We start from the raw sequence: 16,289 nt of genomic DNA on the forward strand, positions 1-16,289 counted from the left end.
TCTCACCCTTGCCAAGGGCAGAGGGAAGGGGAGAGGGAGGAGGGTGCAGCCTGAGAGAGTGGCTCTGAGAAGGTTCTGGGTCCTGCGGTATTGTCCCCACAAAGCTGACACTGGAGGGAGACAGATCAGTGGGCATCCATGGTGGGCAGCTGATGTTATCAGTCAGCTAGACTGGATTAGGGTCTGGGTTAGGGTAAGATTGGTTAGTTTTAGGGGTAGTTAAATGTTAAAGCTGGTTCATTGGTGTAAGACTTTATCCATTACTGTTAGAGTTAAGGTTGGTCAGTGTTCAGTTGAGTTAGGGTTGGGATTGGTTATTAATAATAGCTAGTATTTATTGAGCACATACTATATGCCAGACACTGTGTTTAATGCTTTATAAGCATATAATTAAATCCTGCTGGGGAAGGTGTTATTAATCCCAATTCAAGGAGGAGAAGGCCTCAGCTACCCTGGTGACAGTGGTATTAGGAGTGTCTGCATATGGAAATGCTTCTGGGTCAGCACAAGGGAATTCCAACAGCTGCAGCATCCTTGGACCTGTGGTTTCTATACAGAATCACAGAGCTTGGCTGGGGTGGGGGTGGGGGTAGAAAGGTGATCATTAGAAGTCACAATGCCATGGCCAATTAAACTGAATCAGCACAGCCAAGCCTGGAAATAGGAGCTAATCTTCTTCCAGCCCTGGTTTAACTACTCCCTGGTTATATACTCCTTTGACCACAATTCTGCTGAGTTATGCCCCCTTCCATCCTTGAACCCTGGCCAGAGCTTCCTTGTGTGAGTTGTTCCTTCCATCAGCAACTTTGTTCCAACAGCGATTTCCCCTTGCCAGCTTGTCTAGGACATGCTAGGGTCTCATGAGACCAGGGTGCCACTTTTCTCAAGGTTGAAGGGGCTTGGGTACTGTCTGGTCCCATTGGTGATGGGAAAGGACATAGCTGGCTCTCCCCAGAGGCATGCCAAGACCTAGCTTTCAAGGAGCTATTTCAGTGGTCCAAGGAGATCTTCACTCCAGGTATGGAACTCCCCAGCCAAAACCTCAACGCTCTACCCTCGGGTTTTCATTTCCAAGAGGGTGATGTCTCTGGGAGAGTGGCCACAGGGCTCTAGAGCTCAGACGTAGGGGCCTCCCAGAGTTGCAGGCTAAGGGCGGGACAGGACATGCAGGCACTTAGGGAAAGCTGCTTTACTGACCAGGGTCGGGAAGGCTCTGGGACCCGTGGAAAGAAGAGGGGATGTTCAGCCTGAGGAAGACAAAGATTCAGTGGATACCTTCTGAAATCCGAGGAGCTGGAGGAACAGTGCTCATTCTGGGTGGCTCTGGAGGGTGGAACTAGTACCAATGGGCAGAATTTATGAGAAGATGCCAATTTTGGCTCAACATTGAATTTTTTTCTTTTTTTATAGAGTTGTCTTGCAGGTGCCATTGAGTTTCCTCTCCTTGGAGGTATGTAAGCCAGTTAGGTAATCCCTTCTCAGGGATGGCATGGAGGGGAGCCACACACGGCTATGTCCCTCAGGCCAACTATGACCGCCTTCAGCGAGGCCCAGATCAACGGGGAAGCATGACTTTGGACCAAACAGCTGTAGTTGTAGGGGTCACTGGAGCAAGCCCTGGGGCCACCATACGAGCTGCCTATCCAGTGTCCTTGCTGGACCCTCTTCTCACCTGACTAGAGCTTTGACTGTCGACCGGACCACGCTGGACAGCAGGAACAGTGGTGTGACCAGGATGTGGAATAGCGAGAGGGAGGCGAAGGCCACCGAGGGCGAGAAGTCGGCCTCTTTGAAGAAGCTGACGTGGCCCACGAAGGTCTGTGGATAGAAGGACAAGAGAGGTATGTGACTCAGAGCATGGCCCTCTCCCATACTGGCAGCACTCGGCCCCTGGGCTGGAACAGGGGACCCAAGGAGAGCTTTCTGTTAGAGACACCTTCATCATCTTCAATCACCTCCTGGAAACGTCTCCAGCAAGCTCAGGACTTCACGCTGGAGGGCTGGGCTGCTGCACCCTGTCCTGCCCCCTCCTTGCCAGGAATGACCAGAGGGAAGCCCTCAGCTTAGGTCAGCTCTGCCCCCTCAGACAGCAGTCCTCAGTCAGGGAAAATGTGGGCATGATATTCCCAAACCACCTCCTCTCTGCCCTCGGCTACCTGGCTGGCTCAGCAGCCTCTGTGACCCAGGCTTCCCCAAGGAGCCAGGCCAGAACCAGCCCAATAAATCATGTCAAAAGTGAATTCCCAAGTGTGTCTGACGGCTGTAAATTTGCCACAGCTCAGGGACACCGGCCCCCAGGGGAAAAAAATGCATCTTTTTAAAGAACTGTGGCCGCCACAGACTCCAGGGATGGGAGCCCTGGGCGGTAGTGGGGGCTCGGCCTTTCTGGAGGGGTCTACTTTGGGCCCCCACTGCGGGGCTCACACACAGCTTTGGTCAAAATCGCTTTAGGAAACCTCCACTGCAACATTTAATGATGTGGAGAATTATTCGTGTTCTTAAACTTTAAAAAGCAGGTTACAAAACTGCATGTGCGACACAATCCTATTTTTGTAAAAATGCCACATTATGTGCCTTAAAAAAGAGACTGGAAAGAAACACGTTAAAGATGTTGCCAGTGGGACTGTGGGTGATTTAATTTCCCAACATGTCTGCAATAAACACGTCTTTACTTTTATAATTAAAAAGTTTGATAGCTCTTTTTAAAAGAAAGTGAGATTTCTTTAAAGATGAAGCCGCAGGTCTTCTGGGCCCAGAGGCAGAGGCCCCGGTCTGCCTGGGGTCGGGGAGGCACTGCTGGGCATTACAGGCTTTCAATCTATTGCCCTATTTCCAGCCCCACCGCTGAGTGCATCATCTGAAGGCCTTGTGCAGAGAGGCCAAACCCTGGGCCGCCTCTCACTGCAAACACTCTCTGCCACCCACCGCATCCGGAGCTGGAGAAGGGATCCACTTACAATGAGGACAGCTGCAATGGGGATGGCCGTGTTCATGAAAACTGTGGAGGAAGCACAAGGGAAGTTTAGTGGGAGGGATGAGAGAGCTAAAAATGAAGCTGCCCGCGGTGGTCCGGAAGCAGTGCAGCCCATGGGGTCCCTTCTCCAGCCACCAGGGTGGAGCTGGGCAGAGTAGGGGCAGAACTCTAGCCTTGCGGTCCCTCCAGCTCCTTACCCTGCTTCCCTTAAGACTCTTGCCCCATGTGTCTGAGACCTGAGCCTTTAGACAAAAGCTTACATGCTTTTATTCTGCTCCAGGTGGTCAGCGGGAAGGAAGTCCCGTGAGAAGTGGTGAGAGAAGAGATTGGAGCATTGGCTGCCCTTGGCGCAGTTGGTGGCTACCCCTTGCTCTGCCTTTGGTCCCTGTATCCCCCCAAGCCAGGTTCTCTCTGAGGCTTAGAGGATTCCTCATCTCTCATGGCTCTTGGGAAGGATTTCAAACTCACTCACATTGAGGTATCAGTAACTAAGGACAGCTTAAAAGAGGGTCTCCCTAGGCCCTAAGGCTTAGAGTCCCTGCCTAGGTGGGGCAGGTGGTTTGCTGCAACAGAGGTCCCCTCCTTGTTCTGTTTAAAGTGTGGCCCTCGGACCCTTCATAGGGATCCCAGAGAGCAAAGGGAGCTGGACTTCAAGTCAGAGAAGGGTGGAGTCCCTGACCTTGGGCAGGTCATTTACCTTTCCCATTCCTTGGTTTCTTTACCCGATTTTTGTAAATGTGTACTTGTTCACACCCTCTGGATTCCTCCAAATAAGAGGGGATAATGTAAGGAACAGCTCTGTGAACCTGGATGCTGCCTGAATGTCAGACCTCACAGGCTACTAGCTTAGCTCTGCTCCACAGGTCATGCTCCTCTAGCCCAAGGGGTGAGATGCTGGAGAGAGCCCTAACCCTGGGCCTAAACTTCCAGAGAGCAGCTTTCCTGGAATAAGAGATGACTATCTTAGCTGCCACCTTCCCATCTCCTCCTCCTTCCTTCCAGGAGCCTCTTCCAGACCAGCCCAGAAAAGAGTCTGGTTGTATAATTAGCCAAATTAAAGCAGAAGGAGCCAGGAGCCAGATCAGCCTGCTGTGCACATGGCCCCTATCTAATGAATGGCAAAGGTTCTGGAGACACTGAAGAATTACAAATGGTCAACACCCTTCCAAGAAGCAGACTATCCACTTATTCCAAGAATCCTGTATGTACCAGCTAGTACATACACAGTGTATGCTGGAGATGTGGAACCCCAAGTGGGTGGGAGAATATGGCCTCTGCCCACAGGGGCGTCCTTGTCTGAGGAAGGGGGCAGAGCTATGCTCTCAGGAAACCCCTATTAAGATGGGGAGAGAGGGAGCATGCCCCGGGGAGTTCCCCGGCAGACAGGAAAGACATTGGGCCCATTTTGGGGGAATTCCTAATCTGATGAGGGAAACGGCCCCAGGCATTGGAGAGCTCCCAATCTCATGGAGGAGACACAGCTGGTCTTGGGGCTACTGCTAGTCTCTCTGGTCACAAGGCTTTTTACCAATACCAATATCATACCTGACCTTTAGCCACCCTTCCTGAAGAAGGCGCCATGGTCTCCAGGTACCCTGCACAGTGCTACAGCTCTCTCTGTGTCTCTGGCAGGGGGGCACTTTAAACACAGTTTTCCTACAGTATAAGGGACCCAGATCAGGGATGTAGGACACAGCACAGCCATCGTGGGCTGTGAAGAGGGAGGGGGAGGAGGACACCAGTAGGCCTGGGCCCTTGACCATCACCAACCATATAGCTCTGAACATTGGAGTAGCCACGTCCATCCCCTCCAGGACCAGTTATTCCAGAAAGCTCCTTTAGGGCAGGAGCCTCCTTCAGTTTCTCTCTTTCCCATCTCCATCAATTACCAGACAGGAGGGGTTCAAGCTAGAAAAGGCACCTGTGCACCACCCCTGGGCCCCCTCCCACACCTCTGGGGCTCAACTCCCAGCTCTAGAATAGGCTCGAAGTTAGGTTGCAAATTGGCCCAACTGTGCTTAGAAAGCAATCTGGTGCTTCGTAGCTAGAGCCCCGCAGAAGTTCAGACCTTCTGATCCTGTAATCTCTCTCCTGGGAATTTATCTTGAAAAATCACTTAACAGAAGCACGAAGCTCTCAGCAAGATGGTGTTAGCTGCAGCGCTATCTGTCACAACAAAACCACAACCACAGCTGTAAACCACCCAAAACGAAATAAACTGGCAACATCCAACAGGAGTGGCTGTTTTAGTAAAGTGGTACATCGACTCTGGGGGGATATTTTGCAGTCAGAAATGTGTGATAATGGGTATTTTGTTCTGCATGTTTTCTCTGGTCGTGATTTTTAAAATTTATTTTTTCCCTATTTTATTGTCTTTATTCTTGTAGCTGCCTGAAGTCCTTTGAGGAACGAGACAAGCTATAAATAAATTTGAAAATGAGTATTCCAATGCTGATGCAGCACCATGGAGAATGTATATGACATAATTAATTTCTGTCCTGTTCTGTTGTTGTACGGAGATGTTAGCCAGTGAAAATGTAATTTTCCACTTCCCTCATCCTCTCCTGGAAGGACAGCCTTTGTTCAGGGAGCTCTGGGTGCCATACAGGGTGGCAGATGGATGAAGGGAATCACTAGCTGCTTGTTTTCAAGGCCACTCTGAAGACCACCCCCCTGGGCCCTGGGGTGGACATGGCTGGCACTGGGGATGTCAGTGTCTGAGACTAAGGAGCCTGGGATGCCGCAGGCGCTGGGAGGTCTCTGAGCTCAGCAGACACTCCTGTACCCTAGTGAGGGTAGGGGGAAGGGAGCAGGGTGTCCCAGCTGTCACAAGTTGAAGACCAGCGGCCCTGCACCCATCTTCTTGAACCACATAAGGCCCTGGAAGACATTAAAGGTGGTGGAGGGGTGGGAAATATGACCGAAAGTTCATTTCTCTCCAACTTTGGCATGGGGTGGGCTGACTCATCTTGATTTGATCCAGACAGGGGCGGGGTGGTGCGGGGACAAGAACATGATGGTGCTCGAATCTTGAGTACTAGGGAGCCAGAAGTACTGTGAAATAATTCTAAGTGAAAGTAGAAGAGTAGAAAATCATGTGTGAGTGTGGCACTGTTATGGAAAAGTTTAGCTGCGTGTAGGCAGGCCTGACATGCCACCTTTGAAAGTAAAAGTCTTTCTGTAATGGTGTAGACATATGGGTAGGTGTCGTTTTAACACCCTCCTCTCCAACTCTCCTTTAAGAAGTATTCCTCCAAAGGGGCGCCTCGGTGGCTCAGTTGGTTAAGCGTTGAACCCTTGATTTCGGCTCAGGTCGTGATCTCACGGTTCCTGAGTTCAAGCCCCGCATCGGGGTCTGTGCTGAGAGCACAGAGCCTGCTTGGGATTCTCTCTCTCCCTCTCTCTCTCTCTCTGCCCCTCCCCTGCTTGCACGCACTCTCTCTGTCTCTCAAAATAAATAAAAATGTAAAAAAGGAAGTATTCCTTCAAAAATTGTTTTTTGCGGATCTCCTCTGTCCGCAAAAGGTGTTTGTGCTGGGTTCTGGGGGTAGAGCAGTGAATAGCTGTGCCACTTTTCATACCCCCTCCTCCCCAAACAAAGCAAACAACAAATCAACCAAAACCAAAGCAGGGCTCAGATCAGCTGCTCCCCATGGCTTTTCTCAAGGAATGCTGCCTGGCCTTGTGGGTGCCAGCCTGCACCGCAATACCAGGAGCTTTTTATTTCCACAGCTTTGATAAATATTTCAGAAGCCATGTGTCCGGAGGCACAGCCAGCCATTTGTGCCTCTGGTTAACTTCATCTTTGTCTCCACGGAGGGCAGGGGAGCAACTGTGGGCTCACAGCCAGGCCTCAATGCAGGTTGCACCTGCCAGAGGGGGAAGCGTATTTTGAGGTGCGCAGGGCTATTTCCCATTTAGTGGGATAGTCAGTCTGAAGTCTACAGAGGGGAGGGAAAGGTGGCTCAGCTGCTGGCAGTGGAGGAAGTGTGGCAGGAGACCCCGTAGCCACACCGATTCTGCCCCTTCATAGATGCACCTGCCTGGCTCTCCCTCAGCCACCTCTCTGCCCAAGCAGGCCAGGATATGCATCGGCTGCCCCAGCTAGTGGGAGGAGGGGCAGATACTGAAGAAGAAATTCACAGAAGCTGGAGGAGGAAGGGGGACCAGGTGCGGAGGTCACCTTGTCCTGCAACACTGGCTGCTCTGAGTCGGGGCCTCCACGGAAGAGACAGAAGCAAGACTTGCCAAGAATCGCCAGGCCCTGGCAGGTGCGGGGTGGCCAGAGAATGGGGTTCACCAGCACCATCCTGTCCAGCCCCACAACCCTGTCTGTGGCAGAGTTGGGTTTGGAGATACGTTTTTTGTTTTGCAGGGCATGGTTTGAGGCCGGTTACATCCCTCCCAGGAGGGTCCACCTGACTGTGGTTCAGACCAGCTGGGAAGAAAGAAGACCTTTGACCCCAGAATACTCAAAGAGGCAGCAAACATACCTGTCCTTTACTCAAACTCTTTCAGTGGCTCTCCTGCTTTGGGAGAAAACCTAGGGGTCTGAACACAGCACACAGGGTCCTGCATGATCTGGTCTTCTTACCCTCTCCTCACCGAATTATGCTCAAGTCTTGAACACACCATCATCCTTCTCACCTCTAGGCCTTTGTGCCTGGAACATTCTTCCTCTCATCTGTCTAACCTGTAGTCATCCTGACAAGGTTTCCTTGACACCCATGACCCCTAGAGATTAGGTTGGGTAGAACTCTTATGGGCATCTAGAATACCCCTTTCTGTTCCTCTCACAACACGGTTGCACGTCTGGCCTCCCTATCAGCCTGTGAGGAACCTGCAGGCAGGGACCACTACTTCTTCTCAGCACTGCACCCCCATACCTAGCACAGGTCCTGGCACATAGTAGGAGCTCACCAAATATTTATCAGATAAGTGATGAAAGAAACAAAACAAACGTGGTCCATTTGGAACTGACCCATATCTCTGGCCTCAGTGTTCATGGCATGGTCTCTCTCAGGACTGGCAGGGAGAGGATCATGCTTGCCTCCTCTTTAATGCGCAAGGCCTCGGTAGAGTCTGACACAGAGAGAACGTCTTGGGATGGGTGCTGAACAAAGGACAGAATGAACTGGCGGCATGTCTGTTGGTTGACTGGTAGGGCCTAGAACCCCTTTGTCACTCTTGCAAAGCTTGTCCTCAAATACATGGCCGGGCTGGACATCTAGAATCACCTGCTTCTGCAGGGAAATAAGGATTGAACTGACTTCTCAGGGGAGTGGCCAAAGCACTTACCTCCAGCTTTTCCCCACTTAAGCTTCTACTCACTGAAATCCTGCTCTTCCTCTGAGGTGCAGGTCAAGCCACCTCTCGCGTGAAGCTCTCGTGAACTCCCAGCCCACGGGCTTCCTTCTTCTCTGTTCTCTGCCATTTCCTGGCTGAGGACCTTGGAGAGTCCTCTCACCTTCCTGAGCCTCACGAAAATGGGACTGTGTGGGGCGCCTGGGTGGCTCGGTCGGTTAAGTGTCTGACTTCGGCTCAGGTCATGATCTCACGGTCCGTGAGTTCGAGCCCCGCGTCGGGCTCTGTGCTGACAGCTCAGAGCCTGGAGCCTGTTTCCGATTCTGTGTCTCCCTCTCTCTCTGCCCCTCCCCTGTTCATGCTCTGTCTCTCTCTGTCTCAAATATAAATAAACATTAAAAAAAATTAAAAAAAAAAAGAAAAAGAAAATGGGACTGTGGAACCACACACCTCACAAAGCTGTTGTGAGGATTAAGTGCACGTAGGCTCGCTAGGCAGCCAGCACAGAGCAGGTCCATACGGTTCAGTGCTCCCTGCCACTGTTTCATGTACGTCAGCGCTGACATCTCAGCAGAGTAAAAACTCCTGGAAAATGAGGAGCACAACTTAACTGTCTCTCCCATCCCTCCCAGTGCTTAGCACGGGGCTGGGCTCACTCAACCCCGGCCGAGTGACTTACATCTCTTTTCCTTCAATTCTGGATTTTGATGGTAGGGAAACTGTAGCCATTTCCTTTTCATTCCCTGCACTGCCCTGCTCCGCACCAGCTCGGGGCTCTGATGGCAGGAGCATCGGATAGAGCACCAGAGCTACTCTGACTGCCTGGCATTCGATGACCAGACTGAAAGCCCAGCAGGCAGCACCGAGATGGACACCATCAGAAAACATGCCTCTTGGGTTCCTCTTTGGCGCCAGGACCCCATGGCTGGCGCCAGGGACGAGAATGAAAGATGCCCCATTACCTCAAGTCTAATGACCTGTGTCCTGATCCCTGGTGACAGGGAGCAGAAGGCAGGAAGTCCGGGAGGAGGTAAATGAAAACACACTGAAAGCATATACCCACAGCCAGGAGGTGCCCTTCCCACCCTGTCCCCCCACCCCCTCCCCCACCCCGCCCTCCCTGCTGCTAACAAACCCATCCCAGGAAGGGCAAATACCAAGTAAATAGCACTTAGCTTTCAACGCTCTCCCGGAGGGCTCTTCCCTTTCCCTCCCACTGTCCTCTTCCAGGGACCAGCCTGGGATGCTCTGTTTATCCCTCTAGGTCACTGATTCCCGGACAGGTGAGGGACCCTGAACAGAACCCCTGCTTGGCTCCAGAGTCCCTCACTCCTAAGATAGTCATCTCAGCCCCTGACAACATGGCATCTCCTTTCCCCCACGTCCTCCTGGCCCCATGACCTTCACGAAGCCATGGCCTGGCTTCTGAGGGCCCCATGGGACAAAGAACACCTACTAGACAGGTTTTGGCAGGCTAGCCTGGGAACTTAGGCATCATAAAATGTTGTTGATATGCAATACATCCCAGGTTACAGTGTGGAATGCAGGAATCGAGCATACATCTCCTAGGAGCAAAGTAGTTGGGAGCTGCCCTCAACTATATGACCTGAGGCTGCCCCTAGTTTGCTGCCAGGAATCTTGGGGGCCTAGTGCCGTTTTCTTACTGCCTCCCTTCCCTAGCTTGCATCGCAGCAATAGGGAGCCTGCCCTACCCCGCCCTGCTGTGCTGCTGCTGGGAGAAGAAGTCACCTGGCTGTGGCCGGAAATCCTCCTCCACCTCAGCAGCTGTTCCCATTGATGAGATGTCTGGGAGCCAGGTGTCTAATTGGTTATACACAGTGTGGTGTTACTTTTACCACAACCAGGCCCAGGGGCAGGCAGAGCAGGAGGGTGGCAGAGAGGAGGGTGAAGAGGGCCTGGGCTGCAGGGGCTGGTTTCTCTGACCTCTTGAGATGTTCCTTCCCATTTTCTCCTATCCTGTGGAGCACTCAGCCTGAGAGTGCTCAGAGAGTGCTCTCCTATCCTGTGGAGCACTGTGTTCAGGGCTGAGGGTAAAAGAGGAGAGACCAGTAACCTGCGTGTCTTGGTGAGGAATCCAGGAAGCCACCGCTGCCTGCCACGTTCATAGCTGCATTCTGAGAAAAGCAGTTCCTAGCAGGATTTTCTGCAGAAAGATGCCATGATTGGTGCCACGGATGGTGGATGGTCTGTCACTGTTGACCGTGGTAAGCCACAGGGCACCATGGTCTGGATGGGCACAGGAGAGTGGGACACTTGGGGTGCTCAGTGTAAGCCCTGCCCTGCGAGAACCTTCAGGTTGGGTGCTGGCCACCTGGCCCCACTGGACCCTCTCTCTAGGCAATATGAACACCAGGAACACACAGATGACCCGAGTGGCTATCTTATTTTCCATGACCCTGTCTGGGAGACGTGGCCAGTGCACCTTGCACTACTGGCCCACCACTGGCGACCCCCACAGCTGCGTTTCTTCCTGGCACACCAAAAGAACCAACTTCAACTGGCGGAGGTTGTCAGTAGTGTCCATCTCGCCTAATTTCCTTCTTTGTTTCCCACTCCCATCAAAGCCCATTCTTGGTTGTTTCTCTTCTACTCAGAGAAAATAGCCTGAAATGGTGCCCCACTGTGTCCTAAGTTTTTTTTCACCCCCACGTCGGTGCCCAGCCCTTTGTGGAAAAATAGCACAAGATTTCAAAAGGATCTAGTCTGAGCCATGCTTTTAACCTCAGGATTGACCTCAGGAGGACACCCCCTCTGGGCCTCCATTCCTCATCTGTAAAATGGTTTTCCCAAATGGCAGATAACATTTTCTTTCTGTGGGGCTTGAACTCACAACCCTGACATCAAGAGTCACTTGCTCTACCCACTGAGCCAGCCAAGTGCCCCTCCACAGATCTATCTTTTAACTCACAAATGTCCTCTTCAGCTATATTAATTCATTTAAGCTTTACACTTGAGTTGTTTTGTTTCCTTTTTGTTTTTTGTTTTTTCTCTCTGGGGGCTTCTACTTGGCCCTTCCTACCATACAGGCTCTTAAACTGGACAGGCCAGGGAACCAGGGTGAGGTATAGCAGCTGCTAACTACTTCCATCCCAATTATGCACTTGAGTGGGGGCCACCACCGCAGGGTGGGGCCACGGAGCCACTAGACCAACTGTAAAATCAACTTGGGCCAGGACTCCATCGGTCACCTGATCTCCATAAGCCCTGGCCTGACCTGGGGACCACTGTCCACCAAACTAATTTCGATAACTAAATTTTTAATTTCTAGAAGTCCCTTTGACTCTTTTCCCCCTGATACTTATCTGTTTTACCTTGTGGGTTTTACACCTTCCTTTAGCTCTTTAATTATTTTAAACATATTTACTAACTTTTTCAGACTATTCTACCATTTCCAGGTTTGAGGGAATAATTTTCCTTTTTTTTTTTTTTTTTTGTACTTGCTGACTCTTACTCTGTTGGTACATTTTTCTCAGGTGGATTTTTGTTTCTTTATTATTAGCTTATTATTCTACAGGAGCATTTGCCACTAGAGCCCCATGTTCTCTGGAAAGCGGTTTTAATACATATATCTGTTGGGACCCCAAGAGGTTTTTGGTTTTTTTTGTGTTTTTTTTTTTTTTGTTTTTCTTTTACCAGTTTTGGTCTTTTTTCCCCCCTTTCTCTCTGTTCTGGGCTTGGGGTTTCCTAACCACTTGGTTAATACAGATTCAGTCTCTACATCTGTGAGTATCTTTCTCCTCCTCATACCCCAGGTAGTTAGAAGCTTCCTTGGAGCCGAATCCAGGGCAGGGAAGGGAAGCTCAGTCTGACTTACTTAAAGAAGTCCTCACAGGGGCGCCTGGGTGGCTCAGTCGGTTAAGCGTCCGACTTCGGCTCAGGTCACGATCTCACTGTCTGTGGGTTCGAGCCCCGCGTCGGGCTCTGTGCTGACTGCTCAGAGCCTGGAGCCTGTTTCAGATTCTGTGTGTCTCTCTCTCTCTGACCCTCCCCCGTTCATGCTCTGTCTCTCTCTGTCTCAAAAATAAATAAATGTTAAAAAAAAAATAAAAAAAATAAAAAAGAAGTCCTCACACTCCGGAGAATCCAAAACTGTTGCTATATATTCATTTACTGCAGCCTCCCCATAACAGATCAGCTCAATGGAGCATAAAAGACCTCCTTTGTCTCTGTCATCACTGTGTCTTGAGGGCCAGGACAGTGTCCTGCCTGCAGCAGGCTGTCGATATACATTTGCTGGGCACATGACTGAGGACACTGTGACTTCCAGGGGCTCTGCTCCAAGCTGGAGGCTCGCCTGGATTGGGTGATGATGATAAAGACTCTAGCTTCGGCCACCTCTGCTCCCTCCCTCAAGCCTGGACACCCAGCACACAGGGCTGGCTGGTGGGGTAGACTCACTGGAAATGGAGGTGTAGACGGCGAAGGCTCTGAGGCTGGTCATCTCCTTCCTGCGGGTCATCTCCACACGCGTGCAGAAGATGTTCTCCCAGGCGTACAGCTTGAGCAGCTTGATGCCACGGAGCATCTCGTTGGTCTGCTTCAGCCTCTCGTTGGAATACTCCTGCCAGGGGTCACCAAGTCAGAGAGGGGTTTCCTTTGCCCCTGGCCCAGCCAAGAGGAAGGAGCCAAGTCAATGCCCTCATCACTTCACAGGCAATGCCCAGCTCCCGAGCCCATGGGGATGCTCCCTTGCTTTCTCCACTCATCCCCTCCCACAGACAAAGAAACGGAGGCCTGGACAATCAAGTAACCTGCTTAAGGTCAACGATAGTGTGGATATATGTGTGTATGGCTGTTTGGTGGCATCTGGGGGAAGAGTGAGGAGCCTCGCTGATGTACAGGGAAAGGGAGCAAGCAGCCGCATGGGGGAAGGATGGGGAAAAGGGGCGCAAGCACCCTGGGGACGCTCACTCACCAGTGTGCTCCGCTGGGCCTGGGAGAGCTTGGTGGCCACAAAGTACTGGACGGGGGCCAGTAGGATGATGACAGCTGCCCCAATTAAGGCACTGACTCCAAGGATGTAGTAGAGGAGAATCACACCCACGACGATCTGAGGGAGGGTCATGGGGGTGAGTTTCCTTTGACCTGGTAGTCGCCCTGGGGGAAGCGGTGTTGGCAACCCCTTTCCCCAGGCCCCTAGAGAGGGACATGCCTTGGTGCCCAGGTTTCCGAGTTGTCCCCAGGGGCCAGAGGAGGAGGTGTGACAAAGCAATTTCAGAAAGAGGTATTAACATGATGGGCTCTCATGCAAGCAGTGGCTTTCTGGGCTGATAACAAACTGCATTTATCTGTAAGCCTGCTGAACCATTAACTCTCTCCAAATCTACCTTCCAGATGGAAGTCTCAGAGCTGAGGTTGCACAATGAGTGTAACAGCACCTTTTATTCTGTTGGCTGGCTGGCAAGGCTGACGGTTCCCTCACACTGGGGAAAAAGTGACACATGAGCAAAGGAGCACTGCCGTATCCATGCCAGACAAAACCGGTCCAGGGTCTGAGAGTTCAGTTTTCATTCTCAGGCTCCTGGCATCTTTTTTAAAATAAAAAAGAACTGTCTTCTATTACACCAATTATTACATATATAAGAAAATGAAAATGATCTCTTAAATTTATGACATCGTGTAGAGTGGTTTTTGGATGAAAATACAAGTTTTTATAATTCTTAGAGGCATATACATTTTATAATCTATAATACATATACACATATGTACATGAAGGCTGGTATCTTCAATGTTTTAGTGAATCTGGCAAGTATTCTCTGAAAAGAGAATTATTCTGGCTTTATGCAAATGACTGCCTACTTCTGAATATTTATGAGAAGTGTAAATTACTCTTGCCAGCCCCTGAAGCATCAAGCTGACAATTTCTCAGGTTGCCTTCAAAGGCAGACAGCTCTAAATTCAGGGATTATTCTAGAGGAACAGATGTGCTGTCTTCCTTAATTGGAAAAAAAAAAAAAGTCTGCCTGGGTTGGCCTTGCACTCTACACCAAATTGGCACTAAGCTCCTTGCACTACCTCGAGGGCAGAGGTGGGCGGTTTTGTAATTTCTCTTAATCACAGAATGCCTCTTGTATTAGCAGGATCTTAGGGGCTGGTAAGTGACCCCTTTGCCACCTGCCTCCCAGTGTTTCACTGATGTTAAATGCTGACACGGGGGTGCAGAGAAGCACGTTGGGAAATAAAGAAACTCCTACTCCTGCCAGGCTCCGCTTCCATCACCCTACCCAAAAATTATCCCTGGCATCCAGTGTTTTCATTAGCTGTCCTCAGATGGAGGCAATCAGGGCATATTGTTCAGCGGCTTGGGTAGAGCCAGACACCAAGGAAGCTCCAAGAGCACTCCCAGAGTCACCACCATGGCACCTGCTGGGGCTCGGTGCCTGAACCCCCACCACGTCCAAGTGCTGGCAGCTGCTGGAACAAGACCTGGAGACACAGCTGCTGCTGATGCCAGGCTCTTCCTCCTCCTCCACCCACCCCTTGTCATGCTCCCTAAATTCTTCTGTCCACTCTTCTATTCTGAGGGGTCTGAGTGGACCTTACAGGAGAATATATCAGAAAGCAGTGATTCTGAGTACGCAAAGCAAGTGTGGGGAATACAAGGGCTACGTTAGCTCCTATTTACAAGTTAGGAAAGTGATCTAGTATAATAGTGGGGAGATCATTGTCCCCGGAGTCTGCAAGCCTGAGTTTGAATGCAGTCTCAGCACTTAGCTGTGCAATCTTAGGCAAGTTACTTAACCTCTCTGAGTTTCAGCTTCTTCATCCTTACCATGGTGATTTTAATGTCTACTTAGCAGGACTTCTGTGAATATTAAATGAATATATATGATAAGCACCTAGAATAATACCTGGCCCATAGAGATCAAACCAGGCGGCAACCCTTTTCTTAAACAAACAAACAAACAAACAGGCCTCATGGGATCTCTGTCACTAGGGAAGCACGGAAAGGAGATACTTGGGTATATGGCACAGCTACCGGCTCACTGTGTGCCCCACCCCTCCAGTGCCCATGGGATGAGGAATCAAAGAAGTCCCCACTATTGCCGAGTTCCTTAACACGGCATCCAAGAGCTTCAGGGGGCCAGTCCAGCCCCTGAAATCGTAGGCAAAACGTGTGAACACACGTTTGTTTTTCTGAGAAGCTTTTATTAGACTGTCAAAAGTATGTGTAGGTCAGAGGTTGCCTCGGGCTGGGGGAGGGGATGAGAAGTGACCATCAATGGGTACGGGTTTCCCTTTGGGGTGACGAAAGTGTTCTAAAAGTGTGACAATGCTAGGGGCGCCTGGGTGGCTCAGTCGGTTAAGCCACCGACTCTTGATTTCAGCTCAGGTCATGACCTCACCGTTCGTGAGTTCGAGCCCTGTGTGGGGCTCTGCGCTGACAGTGCGGAGCCTGCTTGGGATTCTCTCTCTCCCTCTCTCTGCCCCTCCCTGGCTCACTCTCTCTCTCTCTCAACATAAACAAACATTAAGCAAAAATAAATAAATAAACTTAATAAAATTGTAATGATGGTCGCACAACTCTGAATATGCTAAAACTCACCAAATCATACAGTTTAAATGGGTGAATTATATCTTAACGAAGCTTTTATCAAAAAAAGTATATGTGACCAAAAAAGATTACAAATCAAGGAGAGTTCCCGGGGATAAAGGAGAGGGGCTCCTGAGCTAGTTTCAGTATTTCCAAAGGCGACCCAGGCTGCACACGAGATCCTGGCTAGGTTGAAAGGATTGGATCAACTCCACATGGGAACACTGGGTCTTGAGGGCTGGTTAAAGCTCTAAGTGGCAAAGGTATAGCCAGCCTTTAAGGAATTAAAAGTGGAAAACCAAATGATACGTCATGATAAATAAACAAAGGTAAGTAGTGGAGATAAAAACTACCACCCCCTGGGTGTTGGGAGGGTTAACTGCATAAGTGACAGAGGCTGGGGCAGGCAAAGATTATTTTTTCTTTTAATTTTTTTAATGTTTATTTATTCTTGAG

General features: G+C 50.4%; 1 protein-coding gene across 5 annotated transcripts in view; it reads right to left on the bottom strand.

The window, feature by feature from the left end:
* The window catches only part of ABCC8 (ATP binding cassette subfamily C member 8), a 77,748-nt gene that overhangs the window by 33,813 nt on the left and 27,646 nt on the right, over positions 1 to 16,289 (bottom strand). For all 5 annotated transcript variants that reach the window (XM_047071321.1, XM_047071320.1, XM_047071319.1 and 2 more), the window contains exons 9-12: positions 13,215 to 13,349; positions 12,698 to 12,860; positions 2,958 to 2,998; positions 1,673 to 1,818 (exon numbers count right to left, since the gene is read on the bottom strand). In XM_047071321.1, the coding sequence (XP_046927277.1) occupies positions 1,673 to 1,818; positions 2,958 to 2,998; positions 12,698 to 12,860; positions 13,215 to 13,349 (485 nt within the window). The remainder of the gene's footprint in view (positions 1 to 1,672; positions 1,819 to 2,957; positions 2,999 to 12,697; positions 12,861 to 13,214; positions 13,350 to 16,289) is intronic.

The sequence above is a fragment of the Lynx rufus genome, unplaced genomic scaffold (assembly GCF_022079265.1).
Source record: "Lynx rufus isolate CCGP_SWC_20201006 ecotype Redwood Valley unplaced genomic scaffold, mLynRuf1.p SCAF_9, whole genome shotgun sequence".
NCBI lineage: Eukaryota > Metazoa > Chordata > Mammalia > Carnivora > Felidae > Lynx > Lynx rufus.